Raw genomic sequence first — 11,738 nt, forward strand, 5'->3', positions numbered from 1 at the left:
GTACAAAACATCAATCATAGGTCTAAAAACAGTTCTTTTTTATATAGTGGAATCCCTAAAAGTCGCTGCCATGTTTGTCTGGCATCTTGCTGCCTCGCTGTGCTCATTTGGGAGCGTTTTTCATTCGCGTTAGACAAAACAGTGCCATCAAGTGGTCAAATGTTACTCACCGTGCTTGTTTTGGTGGCATGGGATTTGGTTCCTGCGAGTTGACTCTTGATGACAGAAAAGACAAAAATCTGTTGCTTTCGTAAAGTTTATTAGAAAATGTCCACAAAATCATCGATTCATACTTCACACAATCCATCATATTCTATGCGGATATTCACCCCAAATAAATCTACATCTCAGTTTTTGTTGGGTCTCCTCAATTTGGTCTTCAGCTCAGACATAAATGGATTTGAAAATCTAAAAAAAAAAAAAAGAAAACAAAATGGAACAATTAAACGTTTTCCTTTGAAAGTTACACTCGATTAAAAAACATTTTTAAAGAGCCATGAGGCTCTTGAACTCCACCCGAGGGAGTTAAAAGCCCACATGAAAGCCCCCGCCCACATTTGCATATGACCCTATTTTTATGACAGTGTGTATTTTCTGTAGCACTATTGAAATACTCTATATCAACACGTTATATTGGGTATTTTTGTATTCTATCTTTAATTTTATTATTTTATTTTTCAACACAAGGATACTGCTGGAAGTTTGAATAAAGTATCTATCTATCATTTAAATGTGTACCTTATAATCCAACACACCTTATACAGTGCCGTGAAAATGTATTTGCCCACTTCCTGATTTCTGTGTTTTTTTTTTAGCATATTTATCACTAATTTATAAAACCAACACAAGGAAAGACAAAATGAGAAATGTTGATTCCATTTATCAAGCACAAAATAAATCAAAAGGTATCCGGCCCTATGTGGAAAAAGTTGTCGAAGTCTAAATTTAAACGCGAGTTGGGAGACCTCTGGCTGTGATTACAGAAATTAAATGCTGACGTTTATTGGGAATAAGTCTTTCACGATGCTGTGGAGGAATTTTGGCCCATTCTTCCTTGCAGAATTGTTTCAAATCTGCCATATTGGAGGGTTTTTTTTCTCGCATGAACTGCCAGTTAAGGGTGCTTGAGTTTGAGGGCACCAACGGATGGCCAGAGGATCTCCTTCTGGTGAACACCAGAATTCCTTATTTTGACAACCGCAGCAAGTTGCCCCGGTCCTGAGGCAGCAAAGCAACCCAAGACCATTCAATGTTCATGCCTTGGGAGACGAAAGACTGGCGTTCGGAGCATGCCAGGTCGAACCGACCCCGGCGACAACGGTTCCTGGAAATGTGGAGCCGACCCCAAACGGTTCTTGGAGGTTACATAAAGATAACAAAACATCCTGTCTAGCGGCGTGCATGTACACGTGCAAGGGGGACAGACAAAAGTAATACTGATGTTGTATTACCACGAGCGGCTTCCTTTTCCAGCAGCTGCCCTATTGTTTTGTTGTCTACTCCTATCTTCGGTGTTTTTTCTTCCCGTTTTGACAACTACACTATTGATTACTTCTATCCTATGGGACATGGGTTTTAGCGCACAAAAAATGCGTGTATTCAAGGAATTTCAACTCCTTGCCCTGAAGAATTCTCGTGCCGGCGTGATGAAGGGGCCTATCGTGGAAGAAGAGCTAGCGAAGCGGCTAGCGGCGTTATAAGTCTTCGGTACCATCCGTAATCATGGTAAATGCGAACTCACGACCAAATAAGATCATCCAGTGCTGGTGGAAAACATCGAAGCGCACAGGGAGCGCAGTTGCCGTGTTTTGCGGAAACGTGGCTCACGTTTAGCATTCCGGACGCTAACGTGTAGCCACCCGGAGCTATCCGGCTTCAACGCCGCTAAACAGAGACACGAAAGCCGGGAGGAATCGGAGAGGAGGCGGACTTGCTAACGCGAGGTGGTGTATCCCTGGATTTTCACAAAGAAAAGATTTCCATCTGCCGCAGCGATGTCCAACTTTTGGACTAGCGTGACGTCATCCGCTCCGCTACAAGCACCCCTAGGGCATCATGTTCATCTGTTAATAAACAACGGGGTAGACTGTTGGAAAGAAAGAAAGTATCTATTAGGATATAAAAAGCCAATTGTCTCTGAAGACGAACGAAACTTCGAGATTTCTGTTGACGAAGTTCAATAAACGAACTCTCTCTCCTATGCCAAGACTCCTTGCATCCGGTGTTACATATTGTGTTTCCACAATAATAGGGCCGGATAAGTTTTGATTTTTGGGTGCCTTACTCAATGGAATCTACATTTGAACTTTGTATTTCCTTGGGTTGTTTCTGTATGACATTAAAATTGGTTTGATGATCTGAGAGTTAAATATGCAAACAAACACAAATCAGGATGGAGGTCGAAGACTATTTCACGGCACTGCCAGTCAGAGACTACGGTAGTTTATCATTTTCATTCTTAAAAATATCATTCACTGCGCCTCATAGTCCAGGAAATACGGTATACTCTACCGTGCTTGTTTGGGCGGCATGGGTTTCTGGGACGTCTCTTCTTCCTTGGTGGGCTCGGTTGCCCCTTTGACTTCGGCTTCCTTTAAAAGACGTTTCGAATCAAACGTTATCGTTCATAACAACCGGTTACTCCCACCTACCGTATTCGCTTGCTTTTTTACAACCGGGAACCCGGAACCGAACCCTGAAAGGAAAGGAATACATCATTTGAACAGGACTTTATCGTACGTTATGTCAACTGAAACCGATCTACACTACCGTTAAAGTTTGAGGCCACCCAGACACTTTTGTTTTTTCCATGGAAAAAAATAAAACCTTGCACTTTTACCTATAAACCGAGTTGTCCGACGTATATTGCCAAAACGAACCTCTTCCATTTTTAGGCCAGTCTCAGATACGGTTCATTCTTTGGCACTCTATATTGAAGAAGTTGTATACCATTTTATACACCGTTTCATCTTACGTAAAGTCAAATATACTTGTTCTAAAATCTGACTTCAGTGTTTGAGGGCAAACTCTGAGAGAAGGGTGTTGTAAACCCCGCTTTGCATTGGAATGTGCCTTTTCTTCCATTTTGTGCAGATAACAAGGACTTATCACCTCGCCTGGAGTGGGGGAGTATGTGCCTGGTACCATTCTATCGGGAGGGTGATAACCTATCCCCCCACCTCCCATTCTTCTAATCATGGTTGGGAAATTTGCATCGACGACCGCGGACCAATCAGCCAGAGGCTTGGTCACGGGGCGTGAACATTTCATCGGCATGGATTACAACATGGGAAGGTCCTGGAATGTCGTCGACTCCTGCACACGATTGTAATATTGGCACGGCAGAAAGACCCGATTTGTTCAACTCTTTGATTCGGCTAAATAAATTGATATGTGGACTATACTCGTCGTTTTGCTGATTGCATTTCTCCTGCTTCTGGACATGCTCCAACTAAGGCAAGTGTTTTCGGAGTCAGATTTCAGTATAATAAAAGTTAAAACCTTACAAAGACCAGCATCTCGGAGTCACCTCTTTACTGAAGAGGTTGAAGCTGATGTTTTGCAACTACTGTATTTTCCCGACTATAAGCGTAAGAAGTAGCACCAGCCAAAATATGCATCATTAAGAAGGAAAGTACACACGATTCACGCCGAAGTATAAGCCGGAACCCTGGCCAAACTCCAGAAAATATAGTATTATTAAAGCCAAGGTGCTTGTTGAGGACCTGGAAAGGAGACTGGAGATTTAAAACTGTTCTCTTCAGGGAGTAGTACACACCATTGTAGGAGAACTTTAGATTCTTTGCAGTTTTTTTCCAGCGTTACAACGCTGTTACCGAAGATCAAAACCGGTGTCTTACTTTGAATAAGAGATCGTTCACATTTCCAACTAACGTTGAATAGGACAATACTGTACAAACTTATGCCAGCTGCAGTTAATTACATGGGAAGAAGAACAGCGATGGAAAAGCCAGGCTGCCACGGAGCAATGTCATTTTTAAGCAGACGTGTTGCAAAACATGGCAACAATTTTAAGCATTTCCAGAAATTTCAAGCACCCTAAAACTGTTCTCTTAAGGGAGTAGTACACACCATTGTAGGAGATCTTTAGTTTCTTTGCAATTTCTAGCACGGACTAACCTTCACTTTATGAAACAGGAATAGACTGTCGAGTTTCACGCCAAAGTCCTTTTCTAGCCAATCCGAACCTTTAATCAAATCCACAATCCGGGTTCTTAAACCCTTTTCACGGCCCGATTCAGGTCCTTTTTTTCCAGTAACAGGGTCATTGAACTGTTTTTTCCAGCGTTACAACGCCGTTACCGAAAATCAAAACCGGTGCCTTACTTTGAATAAGAGATCTTTCACATTACCAACTAACGTTAATTAGGACAATACTGTACAAACTTATGCCAGCTGCAGTTAATGACGAGGGAAGAAGAACAGCCACGGAAAAGCCAGGCCGCCACCGAGCAGTGTCATTTTTAAGCAGACGTGTTGCAAAACATGGCAACAATTTTAAGCATTTCCAAGAATTTCAAGCACCTGTACGAACCCTGACAATTGTGATGCTCCAGATACTTGACGGGTTTTTTAACACAAGGATTTTCGAATCATCCATTAGTATTCCAATACAATTTACTATTGCCGGAAATGGACTTCTGTAGAGTTTGCATTCAAATCCTCGCAGCTGAATGACTATTCACTCACCGTATTAACAATATACAGGGCGTATCACCGATTGGGTTTACGTGTTCGTCGTAGAAAAAAACGGCGCATTTCCTTTAAAAATAAGGAAATTTCCGAGGGAGCCCAAACTTTGGAACGGTACACGATGGAAATGAAAACCTACCAGGGAGTCTGATTGCGAAACCGAAGCCTCCCAAGACGTTGACACCGACGGGGTTTTTGGGTGCGGGCAGGGGAGAGGGCGGCTCGCTTACGGGGTCCTCGGAGGGTCTTAACAGGAGGGAGCGGTGATTTTTCGGAGGCCTGGCCCGACGATTTTTCACGGCCATTCTCGACTTTTGAGGGGCCAGGTTTAACGCAAATCCGCTCGCCTGAAACAGAAAATACAATCCCAGATGTTTCGCTTTCGAAGGTGCTGAAATCTTAAAGGGACCGCGTGTTATATACAGCGCCTCCTCGTGGTACAGAAAACACATTCGTTCGGTAAAAAAACGATTTGAAAACGACACAAAAATTATATAAAAACAAAAAAAATCACATATCTCTTTTACATTACTTTAAGTCGGCGCCATGTTCTTCAGGCATCCTGCAGCCACGCTGGGCCAGACAACACAATGCCATCTAGTGGTCAAACACGACACACTAGGAGTTTACCACCACATGTCGCAATATGGCAGGGGTGTCAAAGTCATTTGAAGTCGGGGGCCACACGATAGAACAAACATTCTGTCGGGGGCCGGACGAGTAGATTCAAAAGAAAGAAAAAGAGAGAAAGAAAAATGAGAAAAAGAGAGAAAGAGAGAGAGAAAGAGAGAAAGAGAAAAAGAGAAAGAAGGAAAGAGAAAGAAAAGAAAGAGAAAAAGAAAGAGAAAGAAAAAAAAAGAGAAAAAGAAAGAGAAAGAAAAAAAAGAAAGAAAGAGAAAGAAAAAAAGAAAGAAAGAGAAAAAAGAAAGAAAAAAGAGAAAAAAGAGAGAAAAAGAGAAAGAGAAAGAATGAAAGAGAAAGAGAAAAAGAGAGAGAGAAAAAAGAGAAAAGGAGAGAAAAAAAAGAAAAAGAAAAAAAAGAAAGAAAGAAAGAAAGAAAAAAAGAAAGAAAAAGAAAGGGAAAAAGTAAGAAAAAAGAGAGAAAAAGAGAAAAGAGAAAAAGAGAAAGAGCAAGAGAGAGAGCGCGAGAGCGATACAAGTACAGTGTCTTTGTTGGAGGCACCTGGCCTTGGCAACATCAAGTTGACATATTTCAACCTGTAGCTTGTTTTTCTCTTGCGCTTCTCTGAGTGTTATATATATATATATATATATATAACACACACATTAAAAAAAACTTGAAAAAAACCTATAATTGAATCCGTTTGACTTTGGCGCCCCAGTTTCAAGAAGCGATGAATTCAACCATACCTCATCTTCACACTCGGCCTTCTCGGGTTCTCCAGAATTCCCGGAGGCTTTTTCCAAAGACCCCTCCGAGCCACTTCCGCACCATCCGGAATCCTTCGGGATTTCTGCGGCGGGACCCTCCAAAGCCTCTCGACGGTTCGCTCGGGGCTTCGTTAGAACCGCCGTCCGCGATTCGTTGGAGGACTCGTCCGAGAAGCCCGACTCCACCGAGGAGATCTCCGAGAAGCTTTCCGTGTCGCACCGCTTCCGATCGGGGTCCGCTCCGGAGGGTTTTTCAGGAGAGAGTTCCTCGGAGGTTCCGTCATCTCCCGACTGCAAAACTTGCTCGGGCTCCACCGATTCCTTCTCAGTGGCGCTGCACTTAGGAATGGTTTCCTGATCTATGTTCTCCGACTCTCCTTGGAGACCAGCTACCTCAACTTCTAGGATCCTGGTGCTTTTGTGTCCGTTTCGGAAAACCTCGTTGTGGTGTTCAGGACCCGACTCCTCACCCGTTGGTTCGGGAAGCTGCCGTGAAGCTTCACAGAGGTTTGAGGATTTTCCGACGTCCTGCTCCGTCTCGCCCTCTGGTTTTACCGGTAGGTCGGTTTCTTTCCCGTTCCCGTTTGTCCGTTTCGTCCGATTGTCAGAAGTCGAGTCAGCTTCGGGTTCCTCTTCCGGGCGATGTTTTTCCACACCGAGATCGGCATTTCGAGTATCGTCTGGCATCTCAGACCTGTCAAAATTTTCTAAGGTCGCCACCATCTTGTTTGGACCTCCATCGGTGATATCGCGAATGGGTTCTTCAGCGTAGCCGTTCATTTTCTTGGGTTCTTTGATGTCAGCGCTTTGGTGGTCCGCCTCGTCCCGATCGCCACCGGAATTAGTCCTGGATGCAGATCCTTGTGGGTCATGGTGGATTATGTCAGAAGGTTGTCCTCTGAGGAATCTGTTGACCGCTCCCGTCACGTAGTACTGACAAACGGGCACACGGAAAAACAGAAACGTCAAAACGACCTTACGTATTGAAACTTGAATCTCTTAGTATACAAAATAGAGTTAAGAATGACATGTCGACACAGCTTGAACTGGCAAACTTCCAGGTGGCCTGTCGTCTCGAGAACAGCGATTCCCAAACTCAAGCTGGGTCCAGACGCCTGGGGGGTAAACCAGTGTACGCTGATGGAAGGTTGCATGGTAGGGCAACTCACCCCTTGTTGTGCTGCGGGCTTAATGTTCGGTGTCAGGTTGGATGTGAGAGTGTTCTTGACTCTGGCCACCTACCACTAGGGGGATATGGCCTCAGTATATACAGTAGACAAAGTAAGTAGTGAAGGATTTTATTTTTATTTTTATTTTTTGACTATAAAGGATTTAATACAATACAAATGACATTTGTTGAATGGAGTGGGGATTTTTCACAGGGAAGGCTTGGGGTCAGTGTGGCCTAGACAAGAATGACGTGTACAGAAAAACAACGAGAACGGGGACAAGGGCTGACGCGGGAAAAGGAGACAAGTGTTCTGATAAGCTTTCTTGTTGTGAGTCCTTTAGACATGGCGGCGCCTTTCGGTGAGGAGGTGGTGAAGCTGGCACCTGACCCGCCCCATGGGTCAGGTGTGAAAAAGACGGAAGACAGAAGGGAGACGAGAGCGGAGATCAGATCGGAGGATGAGAGGGACAATCGAAAAAGGAGGCTCAAGGAAGCCTCGAGCGACACTAATTTGGCTAATTGGATGGAATTCACTTAGTTAAAGACTAGGAAAATAAACCTGCCCCCGTGTGAAAATGCCGGCTATCTTTGTTCATGTTCCCATTAAGAAATGAGCATGCATTGTTAGGAGAATAGAGTTTATGTTTGGTTCATGGAGTCAGATAACTCATTCGAACAATTTGGTCAACGATACATTTGTGATATCGTTTTTTTCCCCTAACAGTATCAACTTCCAATATTCAACAGTACTTTCTCTACAGGGCACTCTTCTTCTCAGGGAATCCATAACCCTGCATGCAAACATTTTGAAACTAAAAAGTGGCAGATATTATTACGAGAGGTCTAACGATAATCAGGCGGGACGATTATCGGCACCGATATTTGGGAATTTGACGGATATTGTTATGGAATGTGGATAAGAACTCATGATAAGTATGAAGGCATCTGGTGAAGGTCGTGGGATGACGTTGAGGGAGCCGAGGTAGACGACCTTCAGCAGATATCTTAACTTTATTTGAGAAGACTCTAAAGACCAGTGTTGAACATCTGGAACTTTGAACGTAACCCAAATGCAATAAAGCGCGTTCCCTTTTTGCCATATGTCCTCTCTGCGTATATTTTGGGGCGACGCCCAACGACGTTCTCTCCAAAAATATCAGGGGCCGGACTAGTAAGTTTTAGAGAAAGTGAGAGGGAGAAAAAGAGAGAAAAGGGGGGAAGGAAAGAGAGCAATAAACAGATAGGGAGAACAAAGGAACAGTGAGAGAAAAAGAGCCAAATTGAGATATCAGTGGAGACAGAGAAAGAAAAAAAAGAAAGGAATGAAGAGAGAAAGAAGAGAAAGATAAAAAGAATAAGAGAAGCGAAACAACAGAGAAAGAAAGAAAGTAAAAGTCAGCAAAGGAAAAAGACAGGGAGAGAGAAGGATCAAAAAGGGGAGAGAAAGAAGTTGAGAAGGAAAGAGAAAAATAGAAAGATAATTACAGTACAGCGTAAGTTACAGAGAGAGGAAATAGAAAGAGTTGCAGAGTGAGAGAGAAATAGAGAAAAGAGAAAAAAGAGAAAAAGAGAGTGAACAGGAGAAAGAAAGAGAAAGGGAAGGAGAAAAAAAAAGAATCAAGTGAGAGAAATAGAGAAATACTACCACAGCTGTTTTGCAAGTGTTAACTGGCTTGGGTAACATCAAGTGGACATATTTAAAATTGCAGCTTATTTTCATCTTGCGCTTCTCTCAGTGTTGTCTTGCCGGCCGGATTTAAACCCAATCTGGCCCGCGGGCCGCCTGTTTGACACCTGTGCTTTAAAAGGCAGTGTATGTAACTTTAAGAATATTCTCCTTGTTGGGTGAAATCATCATTGCTGCTCCTTTTGTTGCTTGTGCAAGTATGTGAAAGAAACTCCGTTTCAGATTTTAAGGGTGCCGATATTTGGGCAGTATTTCTTACTTTCACCATTTTCATCCCGATATTATTCTCCACCTCCGCTTCCTTCTCTTTAGCGCGGGGGTGTCGAACTCGTTTGAACTCGGGAGGGCACACGATAGAACAAACATTCTCTTGGGGGCCGGACGAGTAGATTAAAGAGAAAGAAAATGAAATATAAAGAGAGAGAGAGAGAGAAAAGAGAGAGAAGAGAGAAAAGGAGAAGAGAAAGGAGAGAGAGAGAGAGAGAAATGAGAGAGGAGAGAGATAGAGATAAAGAGAGAGAGATAAAGAGAGAGAGATAAAGAGAGAGAGATAAAGAGAGAGAGAAAGAAAGAGAAAAAGACAAGTAGAGTGTCTTTGTTGGAGGCACCTGGCTTTGTCAACATCAAGTGGACCCATTTCAACCTGCAGCTCGTTTTCCTCTTTTGCTTCTCTGAGTGTTGTCTCGCGGGCCGGATTCAATCCCTTAGCGGGCCTGATCCGGCCCGCGGGCCGCCTGTTTCACACCTGTGCTTTAGCGTCATGCGCTTTGTGGCCGGAGCATGGATGATAAAAGCCAAAAATATAAAGGCGTTTTGAACTCAACGGAACATTGCTAACACTTCATCGAAAAAAAAGATAAGAAAATGAAAAGTTTGCAAAAGAGTTTTTGTCATCTACTCACCAAAACATTCCAGAGTGTGACTTCAACCGCGGTGGGCTCCATGGTAGAAAACGAGACGTTGAAAGCCAAAAGGAAAGTTTTGGTGCAATGAAAAAAAAAAAAAAAAATGTCACATTTTCCCCCAAAAAGAAAAGTCTCCTATTTGGTGGCGCCTCAGTTCCTCATTGCACAAACGAGCACTTCCGGTGAGCGAGCGGAGTGATTAATCGCAGCTGCGGAGGAGAAAACCTAAATAGGTTTTGGGGCTACCAATCCATCCCGTTCGACCGCTTTTTCTTCCTTAAAAACGATGAACGCCTTTTAAACAAAAATCTAAAGATTTAAAAATATAAAAATAAAACAACAACAACAACAAAAAAGATGATTTTTGACTCGAGACTCGTATTTCAGTGTACGTTTGCTTTTATTTTGAAGTATTTGTGCGTCAACTATCCGCTCCAAGTATCGCACTGAATTTCCGTTTTTTGACACTTCCGGTTTTTAGAAAGAACACACTTTATAGCGACTTCCCCCCCCCCTCTCTCTCTCTCTCTCTGTCTGTCTGACTGTACTTCGTCATCCGTCTCTCTCTCACCCTTCTCCCTCTCTCTTTCTCTCTCTGTCTCTCTTTCACCATATTTCACCATCCCTCTCTCTCACCCTTCACTCTCTCTTTCCCCATCTCTCTCTCGCTCTCTCTCTCTCTCTTTCTCCCTCTGTCTCTGTCTCTCTCTCTCTCTCTCTAACTCTCTCTCTCTCTTGCTCTCTTACTGTACTTCGTCATCCGTCTCTCTCTCTCACCCTTCTCTCTCTCTCTCTCTCTCTCTCTCTGTCTCTCTTTCCCCGTATTTCGCCATCTCTCTCTCTCTTTCTCCCTTCTCTCGGTCTTTCCCCATCTCTCTCTCTCTCTCTCTCTCTTTCACTTTCTTTCACCGTATTTTGCCATTCCTCCCCCTCTCCCCCTTCCATTTTCCCCTTTTTCGTCATCTCTCTCTCTCTCTCTCTCTCACTCTCTCTCCCTTCTCTCAGTCTTTCCCCGTCTCTCTCTCTCTCTCTCTTTCTCTCTATCCATTCCATTCTCTGTCTCTCCCTCTCTTTCTGTCTCTCTGTGTGTCCCTCTTTCTTTATCCTTATCTTGTTTCTCTTTCATTCTTTTTGTCTTTCTCTCTCTCTCTTTATCCTTGTAAAGACTCTCTCAGTACAAAAGGAACTTCAATCAACATCCTATTTCTCTTTTTCTTTCTCCCTCTCTCTCTCTTCCTCCATCTCTCTCTTTCGCTCCTCATCTTCTCAAATCCTCTTTTTGTTTTGATCCACTTTCTTTCTCTCTCTCTCTCTCTCTCTTTTCTTTCTCTTTTTCTCTCCCTCCCTCCGTCGAGCCCTTTTTGATATGCGCAAGAGGAACTTGGATCAACGTCCTGTTTGCGGTGAAAAAGACACTTAGAAATATGTCCACTGGGTGTCGCCAAAGCCAGTCCAAGCCACTCAAAAAGGGACTGGGCTTCCCTCTCCCTTTATTTCCTCTCTTTATGTCTTTCTTTCCCTTTCTTTATCTCTGGCTCTCTTTTCTTCTCTCTCTCTTTTCTCTTTCTGTCTCATTTTCTCTCTCCTTCTCCTGCTTTCTCTGTATTTTCCTCTCTTCCTCCGTTTTGTTGTTTTGTTTAACTCTCTTTTTCTGTTTCTTTCTTTTTAGCCATTGCTCCCTCTCTCTTTTGTCTCTAATTCTCATTCTGTCGTTTTTTTTTATCCATTTTCTCCTTGTCTTTGTCTCTAATTTTCTTCTCTTCTCTTTCTTCCTCTCTCTCTATGTTTCTGTCATTTTTTTCCACTTTTCTTTGTATTCCTATCTTTTACTCTTTCTCTTTTTCTTTGTCTCTTTCTCCTTTTTATTTTTT

General features: G+C 43.1%; 1 protein-coding gene across 1 annotated transcript; it reads right to left on the reverse strand.

The window, feature by feature from the left end:
* Positions 1-242: 242 nt before the first annotated feature.
* Positions 243-10,073, reverse strand: LOC148347899 (uncharacterized). The gene is made up of 6 exons (XM_088323518.1): positions 9,865-10,073; positions 6,084-7,037; positions 4,853-5,060; positions 2,652-2,695; positions 2,512-2,591; positions 243-408 (listed from the first exon to the last, which is right to left on the reverse strand). Exons 1-6 carry the CDS (start codon positions 9,904-9,906, stop codon positions 348-350), a joined length of 1,389 nt encoding a protein of 462 aa, XP_088179644.1. The 5' UTR covers positions 9,907-10,073; the 3' UTR covers positions 243-347.
* Positions 10,074-11,738: the final 1,665 nt, after the last annotated feature.

This window comes from Urocampus carinirostris, chromosome 19 (assembly GCF_059441175.1).
Source record: "Urocampus carinirostris isolate Australia breed hairy pipefish chromosome 19, RoL_Ucar_1.0, whole genome shotgun sequence".
NCBI lineage: Eukaryota > Metazoa > Chordata > Actinopteri > Syngnathiformes > Syngnathidae > Urocampus > Urocampus carinirostris.